General features: G+C 41.1%; 1 protein-coding gene across 3 annotated transcripts; it reads right to left on the bottom strand.

The window, feature by feature from the left end:
* Window positions 1-393: 393 nt before the first annotated feature.
* On the bottom strand, window positions 394-16,247 carry LOC110060624 (aspartyl aminopeptidase-like). Of its 3 annotated transcripts, none has more exons than XM_089284135.1 (10): window positions 14,662-16,247; window positions 7,922-8,211; window positions 6,400-6,480; window positions 5,263-5,332; window positions 5,010-5,097; window positions 3,111-3,150; window positions 2,257-2,358; window positions 1,712-1,793; window positions 1,329-1,414; window positions 394-1,152 (listed from the first exon to the last, which is right to left on the bottom strand). In XM_089284135.1, the coding sequence occupies exons 2-10, from the start codon at window positions 8,120-8,122 to the stop codon at window positions 1,099-1,101; spliced, it is 804 nt and encodes a 267-aa protein (XP_089140261.1). In that variant the 5' UTR covers window positions 8,123-8,211; window positions 14,662-16,247; the 3' UTR covers window positions 394-1,098. The 3 variants fall into 3 exon arrangements, with proteins under 3 accessions (XP_089140261.1, XP_089140262.1, XP_089140260.1); XM_089284136.1 differs by having other exon boundaries at window positions 8,134-8,211; XM_089284134.1 differs by lacking the exon at window positions 14,662-16,247 and adding an exon at window positions 8,414-8,492.

The raw sequence follows: 16,247 nt of genomic DNA, 5'->3' as shown, positions 1-16,247 counted from the left end.
ATTCACAGATGCAAGGTGTTCGTCGAGTTAACATTTTATAGTCCAATCCCTTAGTAAGTGAAATACCGCAAATAAAGCCCTATAAACCCTATCATGGGGTTTTCTATAGTCTTTTTTTGTGTCTAGTGCGAAATTATCTTGTCGTTGTGCTCTAATAGTTCCAACGAATTCTCTTCTACAGACAACATGGAGAAGAACAACCTCGTTCCCAGGCTCTCTCTACTCAGCATCCCTCGGTTCCAACATAGGGAAGCAGAGGAGAGAGCGCCTGCGAACGGGGTTGGAAGAAGAAGACCCCCGCTCGCTTTTACTCGGGGAGAGGAGGGAGTGCTAAGAGGGAACAACCTCGAACCTCGGGTAGAACTTTGACCGTAAACAGCAACACAGAATGTATTCAGCACAACTAGCTTTATATTTATTATCATCACATTCTATTATTTCACAAGTTGTTTTATTCCGTGTTTTGGCTTCGTGCCCTGAGTACCACAAGATAAGAAAACACCTCTCGGCTCAGCTTGCTGCTAGTTGCCCTAGTTGGGTTGTCACGCAATGCTGTTCTGTTTCAACGTACTGGCTACACTTAATGCGTGACATCCAAGTAAACTATGTTCTCAAACTCATTCATAATTCATCAACTTTAGCCAAAAGAAATCATGATCGTGACGGTGTTTGGATATCTGATCTTAATATTAGCATAGATTTTACGATTTTATTTCTCCGTTTACTCCCTAGTTTTAGTTTCGATTGACAAGATATATCAAACTCTCAAGACATGTTTGACCACATTTCCGAACACCTCGAAGTTCTTCAAAAATACCCCGCTGCGCGTCTTATTTTCAACTCTTTCCTCGGTGTTTGGAAATGTGGTCAAACATGGTCTTTCTCGTTTGTTCAAGGATAAATTACTAGACCGTGAGAGAGGTAATTTGACACAAAAAAACCTGTCTCTTCTTACTGTTAAACTTTCTATCGATGAACAAAAACACAAACATAGAAAGAAAGAGAAAGAGAGATCAAGATTGGTGGGAGAGTTGCAACACCGTTTTAACGTCTTCAAAGTAACCGTGACTAAACTCAAGCAGTGACACTCGTTTGATTTTAGTCAGCTCCTGCAACGGACTCTAGCACTGATTGAAGTGTCTCGAAGTAATTCTGTGGAGAAAATAGAACAATTAAAAAAATGTAATTTGTTAATTCCCTCAAAAAAGTTTAAAAGAATCCAGGTCATTGGCTTGTCACGCAAAACTTCTCCCCAACACAGCATTACGTTGCGTGACAACTCAGAACAGCAGAAAAGAACAGTTCTTGACAGAATTCGAAGTGGTCACCTTGAAAAGTTGAGTCTCTTGGTGAATAATGGATGAACAGCACATCTCACGGATGGAATGCATAGCGAGCTGCGGGCCTCCGATATCTAGAAGCAGATTAAACAAAGAAGAATATGAACATATCAATTATCTTAGCTAGTTTCTATCAGTTCTAGAAATGGCATTATAGAGAAATCACGACTTGATCGTGAGTTGTATTCCAGGTGAAACGAGCTTAAGTTCACGTAAGTACCAAGAGGCAAGTAGGAAAAGCCTGAAAAAACAAAAACAAAAAAGTAGTTCCTCAGGGGAGTAACTTACTACTCTCTGAAGGAAACTCTCCTTGCTTGGCGATCATTCTCTTTATTTTCAGCGCAGAACGCGTAAGTATCTAAATCACAAACCTAAAGTCAAAAGACCAAGCTTGGCGGAGAGTATTGGTCCAATAGTGGATCCACAAGGAGAATCATTTCGTACACAAACTTCCTGTGATACAAGGACGCAAGAAAAGAAAAACACTTAAGAATCAATCAATTAATCAACCAACTAACCAACCAACCAATCAACCAATCTATCAATCTATAAATCAATCAATCAATCAATCAATCAATCAGTCAATCAATCAATCAATCAATCAATCTATAAATCGATCAATCAATCAACCAATCAAACAATCTATCAATCAGTCAACCAATCTAACAAGTGATCAATCGTGCCTCTATCCGTCTTGAGTTGAAACAATTAATCAATCAATAATGTTTGCTGCTGAGCACAAACAAAGTGGCCAGAAACTCGAGTTTTTCCTAATCGACTCGCGTGTTTGTCTTACATTTCGCACGCTTGCCAAACACTAATCTCTCTTAAGTTGCATGCGTCTTCACATGTATCCTCACGTTAAGTTGGTGGTCTCTTCCAAATTCATTGCCTTCAAAACAAGTAAGCTCTCTACCTGTATTGGCACTCTGCTCTTCTCTGCGATCAGCCTTACAACACTTGACGACACAGCTGTCGTTGCATATCGCTGATTGCTGTTAATCTTTATCTCTGGACCCTTGTTGGAATTGAAAATAAATCAGTTACACTAAACAAGTCAATAAGTTTGCCAGCATTCACTGTGCCAGGGCATCGACAAAAACAGAAGTTTTTCATTCCCTGCTAAACACCTACACACCACAGCTGTCTAGAACTGGCAAAGAGCAAATAATAAGTAGTTTATTAAAACTCTCTGGCAGTCTTACATCCCGTTTCTTATTTTAGTCTAGTTTTCTATATTTTGGGGGCGTTTTAAATAAAACGATTATTCCATTCGCGCTTGTTGGATATGAGATGACTGATTATAGCCATCTCAGTGCTATACGCGCCTCGTTGGCTATCTACCATCTCACATCCAAGGGGTACTCGTGGAATAATTGTTAAACAGCACTCCATTAGCAAGCTGAAGAAGCACTGAATCGAGAGTGCTTATAGCTCTCAATAGTAATAATTGATAATTAATGACTCAATGCAAGTGCGTGCTACGCAGGCTAACCATAGTCTCATTCAATCTGATTCGTTAATATCCCATATTAACTAACTATCTGCTATTTGTTATTGAGGTTCTCTAGGCACCCACCCGCTGGCAATGCAGAAAGGTGTATGACAATTGATTATCATAGCCTTGAGCTGTACAAGTTTTTGTAAAGTTACTGTAATAATTCCTGGAGTGTATCCTAATCATATATCATTAAAGTTGAAACTCCATCTTACAACTGTCCAGTTGAACCTGAAGAAAAGTTCAGTCATTCAAATATTTGTATTTCTCACCTTGTGGAGAGCAGGTTTATGATTTTCTTCATGTTTATCTCTGAAAAAGAAATCATGATACATAAACACATTAGAATATGTCTTGCCAAAACATGACATACTGGATAAGTCTTCGCATAGCCTTATTTGTTTATTAATTTACTTTTCATTAATTTTAGAGAGGTCTTCACAAATGATGGAACCAAACTGTGCAATTATTGGTGATCAAATTCAAGACTGGCAGTGTACCTTTACTATTGAATAACGACCAGCGAGCTATAAAATCTTAAAAATTGTTGTCACTGACTTAAAAATCTTAAAAATAGACGTTTCGACTAAAATACTATAACCCTCTTCAGTGATGAAATGAATGTTAACGGCGTCTAAATGTAAATGAGATGTTTATAAGAATGTGAGGAACTCGCTAGGGATTAATTTAGCATTTTGTAAATGTCTGGAATATGCACGTGGTCATTAATTGAGTTCGGTTCGCGAATGGAATGCCACGCTTCCAAGAACAATCTACGAGCTAATACTGAACGTTTTCCAAGATTGAAAATAAACATAATACGGGAACGAAAAAAAAAAAACATTTAAGAGTCAAAACGAAGGATCATTTGAAGAACACCACAATATGTTTTGATAGATTGACAGTTGTATCAAGGAACTGGCAACTTTTCGTTCAAATTTGCTTTAGCTCTAGCAAGTTGCCAAGTTCTGTTGTAGTTTAACAAGTTCCGGTTTTCATATTTATCGTGGCAAATGAAATACCCTAATATCACTTCATTGTCAGAGGGAGAGAGGGAGAAAGGAATAGTTTCTGCAGTCAACTTTTTATCAATAGACTACGACTATTCGTGAAATTTGAAAAGTAAGCTGCAACTTGTGGATCAAATTTTAGCACAGTTCCCAGTTTGGCAATTTCCACTCAACCTGTTGCTTACAGGTTGAGTTGATGGAATCTTGTTCCCATGGCAATGCATGTACAAATAGCGTGGTTTATGCATACGAGCCAAGTGGCTCATCAGGCCGGAGCTTATCCCGGTTTCTGTAGCATGAAGCGACTAGGAGTATTTCTACTCCCCCCTGGATGGGATGCTAGCCCATCGCAGGATTACCCCCAGCACTAAATTTACCGGGACCCATACATACACCTGGGTGAAGAGAGAAAACGTGAGAGTAAAGTGTCTTGCCCAAGAACACAACGCAATGTCTCCGGCCAGAGCTCGAACCCGGATGGCTTGATCCGGAGACGAGCGCACTAACCATGAGGCCACCGCGCCTCATAACTAATTGATGAGACAACCAATCAAATCGCAGATACAGTCAAAGCTCTTTTAACGGACACTCTCGTAAGCGGACAGCTCTACTTACGGCCGCCTTGTTTGAAAACCCGTTTTAACTCCCATACAAACTCTGTATTTTTACATTCTCGTAAGCGGACATTCCCGTAAGCGGCCGCGGACACTTTCAGAGATTACAACTTAAACTTTTTCTCTGTTTTCAAGCTCCCGTAAGTGGAGACCCCAAAGAAAATCCTATTAACAACCTCTGCATCTTGTTTTTATCAATCAACTGCACATCGCCGTTCGTCACTATGATTTTACAGTAATTACAATACTACATTTCAGTGTTTGTTTTGTCGTCATCCATATTTTTTTGTATTTCCAAAACGGTACTGTATTTATTGTTAGCTGGGCAAGCTCCCGTAAGCGGCCATCTATCCCCTACACCTCTAGTGGCCGCTCACGAGAACTATTCTCATAAGCGACCACGAGGGGTGTCCGCTTACGAGAGCTTCGACTGAATGCAGTACACCAAGAAGATTGTCTGCTGCATGAACATTAAATAAGAAGTAAATATTGATTATGACACATCAATTTACTAGGAGCAAGCTACTGGATTATACAGTGTACATACGAATAGTTTGGATGAACTGCATGGGCCTGGTCGGCACTGAGAAGAAATGACTTGGGAGTTGCTTCCTCAAAACTGGTTGAGTTTCCACCTGCCTTATTGGGAACACAAACAATCATGAGTTATTCAACATCCAAAGCTTATACTTCCTTTGTGTGATCCCAATATTAATTTCCCCGTCAAAAATGGTACACATATATGATTGGAGAAATGAATTATGATGAAATAATAAATGATGAATGTTTCAAACACATACCTACTGACAGACGGCGCAAAATATGCTCTGTTAGCATGGAGCCTGCACCTTGAGCACTCTGTGAACCAACCTATAGCGAAGACATTGTACATGATTGACCAACGAAACAGTAAATAGTGCACTGCATATAAGGATTGAAGAACCAGAACTGCAAAGTTTCGGCACATTAGTTTAGGTATTAGGAATATTTCAAAATCTATTTACCAGCCACATGAGCTGTTCTTATAAAAATCTAACGTAGTTGCTCCTATTCTAACCATACCAGAAACGTCTAGACCATTTTACAGTTTAGTGAAATGTACCCTGGCCTCTGTATGAAAGTGAGGTTAGGGTTGACCATCAGGCACTAGTTAGTATGGTGATAGGATAATTTTCATTCAAAAAGTATCAACGTTAATTTGTATCATAACAAAGTCAACTCTAGCCCTGCTTTTGCTCAAAGGCGTGATCACTTCGCATGAAACTGCAAAATGGGTTCTTTCCTCTTGATGGCCAACCTATTGCTACAGAAAACCAAGCTGCATGTGCTGCTCAACATGATCAACTGTAATGGCCAATTCCCTCTACGAGACTCATCTGCAGGGCATCATGGTAGCTGTATTCGTCAAAACAAATATCAAGTTGAAGATGATGAATACTACTACATGCACCATGATTCCCGGTATGTGCATCTCATTGAGAGAAATAGAAATCGTCTGGCCCCTTTATTCATTTAAATTAATAATTTAATGGCAAGTTGGAGGGTGAAATATTTTCCACTTATATTTCTCAAAAAACTTACTTGTTGCCGACAAAAACCCATACTATAACACTGGTTAACAATAATTTATTGTATACTTGCATTGAGCACTTTCCATTTGAGTGTCAAAAAGTAAACGGTTTTGCATCACTGGCTCACTACGCTACACGACTGGCTTAAATAACTTATGCCACTATTAAAACCAAACAGAAGTAAAACCAAAGCCAATCGTGACTCACTTGCACATGTTTTCTGTGCCTTGGGTCTGCTACATGTAATACTAATTACCTCGAGTTTTGATTGGTTCAGTGGATTGTCTGTGTTCTTTGTGATTGATTAGTGAGAGTAATTACTTTGGTTTTGGCTTTACTCAATCGAAAAGCACTCTATCAGCTTACCTCCTCATTGTCATACAAAGCTATAACACGAATGTTAGGATCTGTTGCCAGAGATGATCCTTCTAGGGACTGAACAAGGCCCTGTAATTTAAAACAATTCTACAATACCAATCATCAATAAATCACAAAATTGCCCTGAATTGCATAATTATTACTTTTAAATATTTACTCTACATTTAGACTGGAAGAACTTCCACTGGCATAATACGACATGTTCAGTGCTTAGCTAAAGTTAAGCTTGTTAGTCATAGCATATAAGACTTAGAGATTTGGATTGCATATTCATAGCAAGTATTTCATTTGGGATATCCTTTTTAAGAAATAGAAAACATGTTCTCCGTGTTCCTATCAAGATTTAGTATAAATCTACTAGCGTTCTATCACGAAAGGTGTTCTCTGATTGGCTACGCTACTCACTATAGTGAGCATTGTAGCAGAGAGCGCTTGTTAGAAAACTGGCAGCTTCTTCTTTGTGAGCTCATAATCTAATTGATAAATAGAAACATGAGTCGAAGTTTGGGAGAACAGGAAATGCAGCTGTAGGAACATGAGCTGACAGGCAAGTGTTTCCACACTATTCTAGAGTTCTCCCAAACTTCCACGAGTGGTGATAGTTAATGAGGCCAAAGACCAAATCAACTATCACCTCACAGAAATCGAGAGTGAATAATCTAATTATTTTTAATTACTAGAATTCTAACTGAAATTTACTTCAAATAATGGTTTCCAATTACTTATCGATGTATTATTAAAGTTTGTACCTTAGAAAGATTGCACAGATTGAATCGTCGTTTGAAATTGAAGTTGTGCGTGTGCATTACTTTTTTTTTCAATAATTTCACAATTTTTATAGCCAAAAAGCCATTTATGTTTTTCTTTTAGTCTTCTCAGGAATTTAATTATCCATTTGCATCAAAATGATCCTCCAAAACTTTGTTAAAAAGAAAAAAACATCACCATTTCGTAGATGACCTCCAGCCACTGCACTCTAATGGCTGATAGTATACAAGTAGCTCAGCCAATCAGATTGCAGCATTTGCATTGGTATACTAGTATAATTCTACTAAAACTCAGTAGAAACACAGAAAACATGTTTCTATTTCTTTTAGAAAACACCATGCGAAAAAAAGAAAACAGCTTCTTTACTTTGATCATCAAAATGTAAATTCTCTTTGCTTGTGCCATCATTATGTCACCAACTTGTGCCAGTTCTGTGTTTCTATCAAGTTATAGAAACACCATTTTAAACCAATCAGCACACATATCATCATGGGGATGTTTTCTAAATACAGATAAATCATGGATCATTAGCCAACTGGAATGAAGTTATATCTGATCAAGATGAGGGCTGGTGACCTTCAGGGATGGAAACATACTATTCACAAGCAGCCAGCTGCCTCGATAGAAAAGTGACTTTGAAAATTAACACCCAAAAAATGTACAATATGAACCTGCCTTAGCTCGAAGGATTGATTTGGCTCAAGGCAAGTTTTCATTAACATGTGGATTCTTGGGGTCTTACATTTGTACAAACTGTTACTGCAGGAAACTGTGATGGAGTCGCCATGCAGCTTGTCGTCCTACAGCAGCAAGTAACACTCGCAGCCAATTCGTGCTTTAGATAAGATACACTGTCACTATCTAGTGCAGAACAATGTGACATAAAGCCATAAAATATTAATATTTTGCTTGGTGCAGCATAGATTTCAAGTGCAATATCCATGTAGGTTGTACCTGAAGAGCACAGAAACAGCTGACTTGATTGTCCAGTCTTGGTGAGAAAATAAACTCTTCTAATGCACCTCCCAAGGTCTATAAAAACAACCACATACATCAAAAAACCACTACAAATGTTTTTCAATTTTCAAGTGTTGAGCAAACTGGACAAAAAGACTGAGGGGCAGAGGAGGGTAGCATAACTATGATGTACACACTTCCCCTCCTGGAGTGGAACCTGAGAGAATAGGGCGCTTGAAGCTTCAGAAACTTGACAAACCATTCAGTGAGAACTCACATTGTAATAAAAGAAGTGAAAACATCAAACTCTATCGCAGGTCTTCATCATTTCAAGAATTATTAATAAATGTTTGTTGTGTTAGCTTACATGAAGTATTGTTCAAGTTAGTTACGTGCGAGATGCATGTTGGTTATTAAAGATGGCGTCTTGAAGTAAACACGTGTTGTTCACTGAAGACTATCGTAAGCGCAAATAACTCGACACGGTGGCAACGGGAAGCTCCCAATAGCCTTTAAACTGAAGAAGAAACAGACAAAACGGAAATATGGGAGACCAAGGTGCACACGAGGCTGGAATTCAAGCTGAACAACCTCAAGTAGTTGAAGAGCCGAACGAAACTGGCGCTCACGCCGCACAACCAGCCGCACAACCACAAGTCGCCGCAGCTGTACAGCAGCCCATGGTTCAACAAATACCCATGGCGAGTTACCAAGTTCCACCACCTGAAAAGTTCAACTTCAAACCCGAAGAATGGTCTCGTTGGATCAAGCGTTTCGAACGATTTCGAAAAGCGACTGGACTCGACCAAAAGGACGGCGAGAGCCAAGTGAATACTTTGATTTATTCGATGGGCGAAGAAGCTGACGAGATCGTAGTGTCATTCGGACTGACAACTGAAGAAGCAAAGCAGTACAACGTAGTGAAAGGCAAGTTTGAAGCTCATTTTGTGGTAAAGAGAAACGTAATATTTGAAAGAGCCAAGTTCAACCTGAGAAGTCAATAAGATGGTGAGTCAGTGGATAATTTCATAACAGATTTGTATTGTCGTGCTGAATACTGCGAATTTGGAACACTAAGAGACGATCTCATCCGAGATAGAATCGTGGTAGGGATAAAAGACAAGAGGCTCTCTGAACAACTGCAACTGGATTCCAAGCTGACTTTAGAGAAAGCAATTACAAAAACCAGGCAGTCGGAGACAGTTAAAAAGCAGCAAACGTTCCTACAGGAAACCAAATCTGACCCACCACCAGCGCATGTTGATCGTTTGTCCAAAGGAAGGGGAAAAGATTCTAAAGAAGATATGAAGAAGAAAAAGAAACCACCCAAGTCTAAAAATGGGAAGACTCCTGAAGCACAATGTCCAAGGTTCATGAGTCAACCACACCCAAAGAGACTATGTCCAGCCAGGGAATCGAAATGTAACAAGTGCTCCAACGTAGGACACTGGGCAAAGGCCTGCAGATCTCAATCCGACAAGAGAGTGGGTGAAGTGAATTTTCCTGGGAGACAAGAAGAAGGACAGTTCTTCCTAGGTGAACTCACTGAACTATCTGCTGCCCAAAGAAGTACAGAAGATTCATGGAAAGCTAAAGTTTCATTGAATTGACTGCAAGCAGAATTTAAATTGGATACCGGTGCGGATGTAACAGTAATTCCACCTAGCCTGTATCACAGTTTGCAACCAGTTCCATCACTTAGCAAGACCACCAGGCTACTCATGGGTCCATGTAAACAGAAACTGAGCTGTCTAGGAACTTTCATAGCAGAGTTGCAAGTGCAAGATAAGATTGCTAAGGAGCAAGTGTATGTAATAGAAGATTTGGCGTGACCTTTGCTAGGAAGAAAGCAAGCTGAACTTCTAAAGCTGATAAGCAGACTTGACAGCCTGAGCAGTGATGACTACAAGAGTAAAGTAGCAGACAAATACCCCAAGTTGTTCGAAGGTCCAGGTGTCATGAAGGACGGTTACCGTATCACACTCAAAGAAGATGCTAAACCTTTCCAAGTGTCAGTTCCAAGGAAAGTACCCTTCCCCTTGTATCAGAAAACAAAAGAAGATTTAGACAGGATGTTGGAGACTGGAGTCATATCCAGAGTTGACCAACCCACTGATTGGTGCGCTCCCATGGTGGTGACCCCGAAGAGCAATGGCAAGGTCAGGGTCTGCGTCAACCTGAGCAAGCTGAATGAGTACGTCAAGAGGGAGAACCATCCACTTGCAGCAGTAGACACAACTCTCGGAAGATTGGCAGGTTCCAGAGTGTTCTCTAAACTTGATGCCAACTCAGGATTCTGGCAGATAAAGCTAGCGTGGGAATCAAGACCACTGACAACATTCATCACTCCATGGGGCCGTTTCTGTTTCAATGTGTTGCCTTTCGGAATCAGTTCTGGTTCTGAGAAATTCCAGAAGAATATGAGTCAGATCCTCCAGGGATTAGATGGCGTGGAATGCAACATAGATGACGTTTTAGTCCATGGCAAAGATGACACTGAACACGATCAGAGGTTAGAAGCAGTACTCAAGCGTCTGGTTGAAGCTGGCGTGATACTCAACCTAGACAAATGCCAGTTCAGCACAGACAGAGTCAAGTTCATTGGACACGTTATAAGCTTCAGTGGAATTGAGGCAGATCCTGAAAAGCTACAAGCAATTGCAGACCTACCGCCACCTCAGAACGTGCAAGAAGTGAGGACATTCCTTGGCATGGTGAACCAACTAAGCAAGTTTTCCGAGCACCTCGCTGACAAGACAACGAGCATCAGAGACCTTCTTCACAAAGGGAACCAATGGACATGGGGAAGTGACCAACAGAAAGCATTTGAGCAGATCAAATCTGACCTCACACGAGCTCCAGTACTGGCTCTGTACGATCCAAACAAGGAAACCAAAGTGGCAGCTGATGCTTCATCCTTTGGCCTAGGTGGGATAATTCTTCAACTCCAACCTGACAACTCCTGGCGACCAGTCTCATTCATATCGCGAGCGATGACGCCCACTGAAACCAGATATGCACAAATCGAAAAAGAAGCCCTAGCGCTCACATGGGCATGCGAACGATCCTGGGAGTACATTGTGGGAAAATCAATCTCTGTGGAAACAGACCATAAACCCCTGGTGCCACTCCTGAGTACTCACACACTGGATCAACTTCCACCAAGAATTCAAAGATTTAGAATGCGACTGATCAAATTCCACTTCAAGGAGATCAAGCATGTTCCTGGAAAGAAGATGTCCATAGCCGATCCGCTTTCAAGACTCCAACCCCGAAGCCAGACAGTGAAGTCAACAATTGACGATGACGAAATGCATGCACACATTGGAAGCGTGATCTCATCATTGCCTGCCTCAGACGCACGATTACAGCAGATCATAGAAGCACAGGAGGAGGATCCTGTCTGCAGGCAGATCAAAGTGTACTGCTGTGAGGGATGGCCTGACAAGTATTCATTAAACGATGCAATGAAACCTTATTGGTCAAGCAGGGGTGAACTGTCTGTGGTGCAGAACATTCTGCTCAAAGCATCCAGGATCGTGATCTCTTCTTCCATGCGTCTTGAGATACTGGATAAGATCCACGAAGGACACCAGGGAATCACTAAGTGTCGTGAGCGGGCCAAAAACTCTGTCTGGTGGCCAGGACTCAGCCGAGAAATCCAGGATCTGCTGCAACAATGCAGAGTTTGCGCTCTTCAAAGGGACAACAAGCCTGAATCGCTTATCACGACACCCTTACCTGACCGTCCCTGGCAAATCGTAGCCACAGACCTCTTCGAGCTGAAAGGTGTTAACTACCTTATTGTTATAGACTACTTCTCAAGATACGTGGAAGTAGCAGCCATGCAGAAGACTACAAAGTCAAGTGAGGTCATTAGAGCACTTAAGTCGATATTTGCAAGACATGGGATCCCAGAGCAAGTGCGATCTGACAATGGTCCTCAGTTTGACAGTGCAGAATTCTCTTACTTTGCCAAGGAATGGGGATTCAAGCATAGCACAAGTAGTCCTCGATTTCCCCAAGCAAATGGAAAAGTTGAGCGTGGAGTTAGAACCGTGAAGAATCTTCTAACAAAGGAAAAAGACCCTGCTAAAGCATTACTAGCCTATCGCTCAACACCACTAGCATGCAAGTTCTCTCCTGCCCAGTTGATGATGGGAAGGCAGATTAGGAACAGCGTTCCGTTATTCCACACCCAGCTGAACCCAGAGTGGCCTGACTTGGATAACCTGCGTGCACGAGAAAGCATGAGCAAATTGAAGCAGGAAACAGTGTTCAACACCAGGCACAAAGCCAAGCCCTTGCCTTCAATTGGACCGGGTACTGAAGTTTTCGTCAAGGACCTTCAGCGGTCAGGAAAAGTCATTGAAGCAGCATCAACACCTCGGTCGTATAAAGTTGAAACACCGACCAGCACGATAAGAAGAAACCGTATTCACCTTACTCCATTGCCAAATCAGCGGGAGCAACATGAGCGACCGACACCAATGGTGAACCAAGTTCCCGCAGAAGACATAGAGGCAACACCTGTTCGGAAGGACATTCCCGTTACAAAGGGAGACATTCAAGTACCCCCTGTAACACCCATTCTTGCTACTAGGCCTAAGAGAATTATAAAACCATCGCTGAAAGTTAGAGAGAATCTAGGTTTAGTTTGAGATGACGCTGTGTTATAAGATTCCATATTGTTTGTCAGTCTTCTCATGCTCAGTTCGTTCCCTAGATACTCTTGAACAATGGGGGGAGATGTTGTGTTAGCTTACATGAAGTATTGTTCAAGTTAGTTACGTGCGAGATGCATGTTGGTTATTAAAGATGGCGTCTTGAAGTAAACACGTGTTGTTCACTGAAGACTATAGTAAGCCCAAATAACTCGACAGATTTAACCACGAAAATATGTCAAACATCAATAAAAATCTCCCACCAAAAGGGAAAAAATCAACCAAAATAAGTGTGCCAGTAACATACTATTAATGCTTTCTTTGATATCTGGCAGATTTGGTGATCTGTGTGGTAGACGGAGAGGTTTGGTCTGTATGAACCGTACCGTGTATCTGGGAGATTTCAGGAAAAACTGGGATGGTTGGTATACATGTAGGGGTGTATACCAGCATAGTCAATCACATCCAATCAAATTGTCAAACTCACTTGAAGTCAATCTATGGATTGAGTTTGATAGATTTCGGCAATTGAACGAAATCAATCTCGCACAAAAATAATTAGTCAATCAAACTCAATCAAACGTTTCATTTCCGAGCTCTTGATTTTCGCAAAACTGTTGCTGAAAATCAATTTCAAGGTTTTTGAGGCTCGAGTTACTATGGTAGAACACGTGTTTTTTGTGCTTTTGAGACCACATGGCTTGATCTTTGTTCAACGAATTTATTCACTGAACACAACTTAACACAACTGAACACAATCCATTAGACTGTGTTCAATTGATTTGGGTTGCCAAACTCAATAAAACACAATCTAATGGATTGCATTCAGTTGAGTTCAATTGAGAGGTATTGGTTTGGAAATCGAACTCATTCAAAGTTTGATGTATGATTTTGTTGGATTGCCAATCTCAATCAAACTCAATCTACTGGTTGAGTTTGATTGCGTTTGATTTCTCCATGTTTGATTGACTATACTAGGATGTGTATACCCTCAACATTGGGCAATTCCAGAAAATATCCATACCCAACCACGGACGGCTTCATTGTTTTAACTCCCCCTTGCCTTCGGAAATTCTAGAATGCGTTACCTCCCCAAGCCCTCAGAATTCCATAATCGTGAACCCTCTACCCTTCGGAATTTCCGCTTTTTTTGGAAGTACATTTTTGACTTGGCAACGCCTATATGAACAAAGAACATGAATTTATGCCTCCTCAATGTTGTGATCTGACGGCGCCAGGCGACAAGCTTTACTCTTCAGCAACAAAAAACACCTACCGCGTGTGACCGGGCTGTGCAAACTCCTTTTTAAGTCTGAATTTGGCTACAAATATAAACACCACTCATGGTAATTTTCCTCCTCTTTGTTTTCTTGTGTTGTTTTGATGTTTACAAGGCAAAATAGCTCAAATTCAGACTGTTAAAATCTTTTGGTGGTCAAAAATACCGTCTAATATGCTTAATAATCTGGCAGGCATTCCTTGGAACCAAGGGACTGGTGCAAATTTTCTTGCCATTCATCGGACGGGAGACAGGAGTAACAAGAAACTTGCAAGCAGTAAGTAAGTAAGATACATGTGACCTTTCACGCGAAAACGTGCATTAACAGCTTTCCGTTTTCGAACAGAATTCTGTTTAGAAGGGTTTGAAAGCCGTTTGAAAGAAATTTGCATTCGTTCGAACGACCTGGGTCATCCGTTCAAAAAAAATTTGCGTCCGTTTGAACGGCTTGATCACCCGTTCGGTAGAAACGTCCAGCCGTTCGAACGACTTGCTCACCCGTTTGTTAAAAACATCCAACCGTTCGAACGACTTGCTCACCCGTTTGGTAAAAACATCCATCCGTTCGAACGACTTGCTCACCTGTTCGATAAAAGTGTCCAACCTTTCAACAACTTGCTCACCCATTTGTTGAAAACATCCAACCATTCGAACGACTTGCTCACCCGTTCACTGGAACATCCATCTGTTCAAACGACTTGAGTAAACCTTTGAACGGCTTTGATCATCCGTTCAGGAAAAAAATATCAACTGAAGGCATACGTGCGGTTGTCTCTACCTGTTCGCATACTCGCGTGTTCATATCACGTACACGGAAAAAATCCCTTCGATCACTTGAACAGTCTGCTAGCAGATTACGCGACAATCACGAGACATCTCCAAATAAGGAAGCTCATAAAGAAACAGCCCACGTAGAAAAATCGAACTACGGTGTAGTTAGCCTGGGATCCAACGGTTTCTGCTTCTGAATCCCGATTCAGAAGTGTTGTTTTCGTTTTCTTCTTCTTGCGTGATTTGTGAGCGAAGACAAAATGTACTGTTGCTAAACTGTTGTTGCCAAAGGCCTTATCTCTGTCTCAAGCTGTAAAGTTATTTTGAGACATTCTCGATTCACACGTTACTTGCACGTGACCAAAATCTTCCACCGTCAGTGATAAAATCTACCGAATGATTTATTCGTGAACGAAACCTCTCACCAAGAATGACTTCAACAAGGTTTAGACTTTTTATGGAGAAGCCGCAACAAGTTGTCCGCTTGCGGACGGAAAAAGAAGTTCTTGCGCGTGCATTATTTTTGGGCTGTACTGAAAGACAAAGGATTGACAAAGACTCCCATAAATGACCGTGTATAAAAGAATTCAGCTTTTTCGATCTGCTTCAGCAAACTGTTACGAATGGTCTCTGCCTTTCAAGTTTACTTTCTTTGGCTTTCAGTGGTGAAATAAAGTAGTAACAGGAGCAGTTTCAACGATTAAAAGCCATCCGTTCGAAATTATTTTTAAGTGAAATGTGTAGCGGCACAGCACCATTCGAAATAAACAAAACAAATTATAATCATCAAGTTTATAAGCCGTTCGTGACTTCTCGTTGGACGATTTCATGAGCCGTTCGAAAGTTTAGATCACCTGTTCGAAATTCTTTTATGAGCCGTTCGAACGGTTCCGTTACCCGTTCGGAATGTTTTACGAGTCGTTCGAACGGTTAGGCTACCTGTTCGCAATTTTTCCTGAGTCGTTTGAACGGATAGGCAACCCATTCGTAATTTTTCCTGTGCCGTTCGAACGGTTAGGCTACCCGTTCGCAATTTTTCCTGAGCCGTTCGAACGGCTAGGCTACCCGTTCGGAATACTTAATCACCCGTTCGAACGCTCATTGAAACCCGTTTCAAACGGCTTGGTGACCCGTTTGTAACCCGCTTAATAGCCGTTTGTTTCACCCGTGTAACGGAAAGTCATTAATACACGTTTTCGCGTGAAAGGTCACACATTTTCAGATTTTATTCATGTGACAAGAAATTCATCAAGGTAAATGCCAAACCCACGTTTTACTGTTCACTTCTATAAGTTATGAGCGTAAACACGTGTCTGATCAATCAATGCTTGTCTTCTGCTTCCGCGGTCATACGTTCGTGGTTTCTTTACGAACTACCAAAGTCCACAACAACAGCG

The sequence above is a fragment of the Orbicella faveolata genome, unplaced genomic scaffold (assembly GCF_042242905.1).
Source record: "Orbicella faveolata isolate gen_17 unplaced genomic scaffold, um_ofav_v1 contig_13, whole genome shotgun sequence".
Taxonomy (NCBI): domain Eukaryota; kingdom Metazoa; phylum Cnidaria; class Anthozoa; order Scleractinia; family Merulinidae; genus Orbicella; species Orbicella faveolata.
Note: the sequence above shows the minus strand (reverse complement) of the source record. Positions and strands in the feature narration are given on the sequence as shown.

Excerpts from the sequence above, each read along its gene's own strand:
- LOC110060624 (XM_089284134.1), bottom strand. The coding sequence starts at position 8,438 with ATGTTTTCACTTCTTTTATTACAAT. Across the intron at positions 8,212-8,413 it reads TTCACTTCTTTTATTACAAT|ACCTTGGGAGGTGCATTAGA; the intron begins GTGAGTTCTCAC and ends TTGTTTTTATAG. Across the intron at positions 5,098-5,262 it reads TTTGCGCCGTCTGTCAGTAG|GTGGAAACTCAACCAGTTTT; the intron begins GTATGTGTTTGA and ends CCAATAAGGCAG.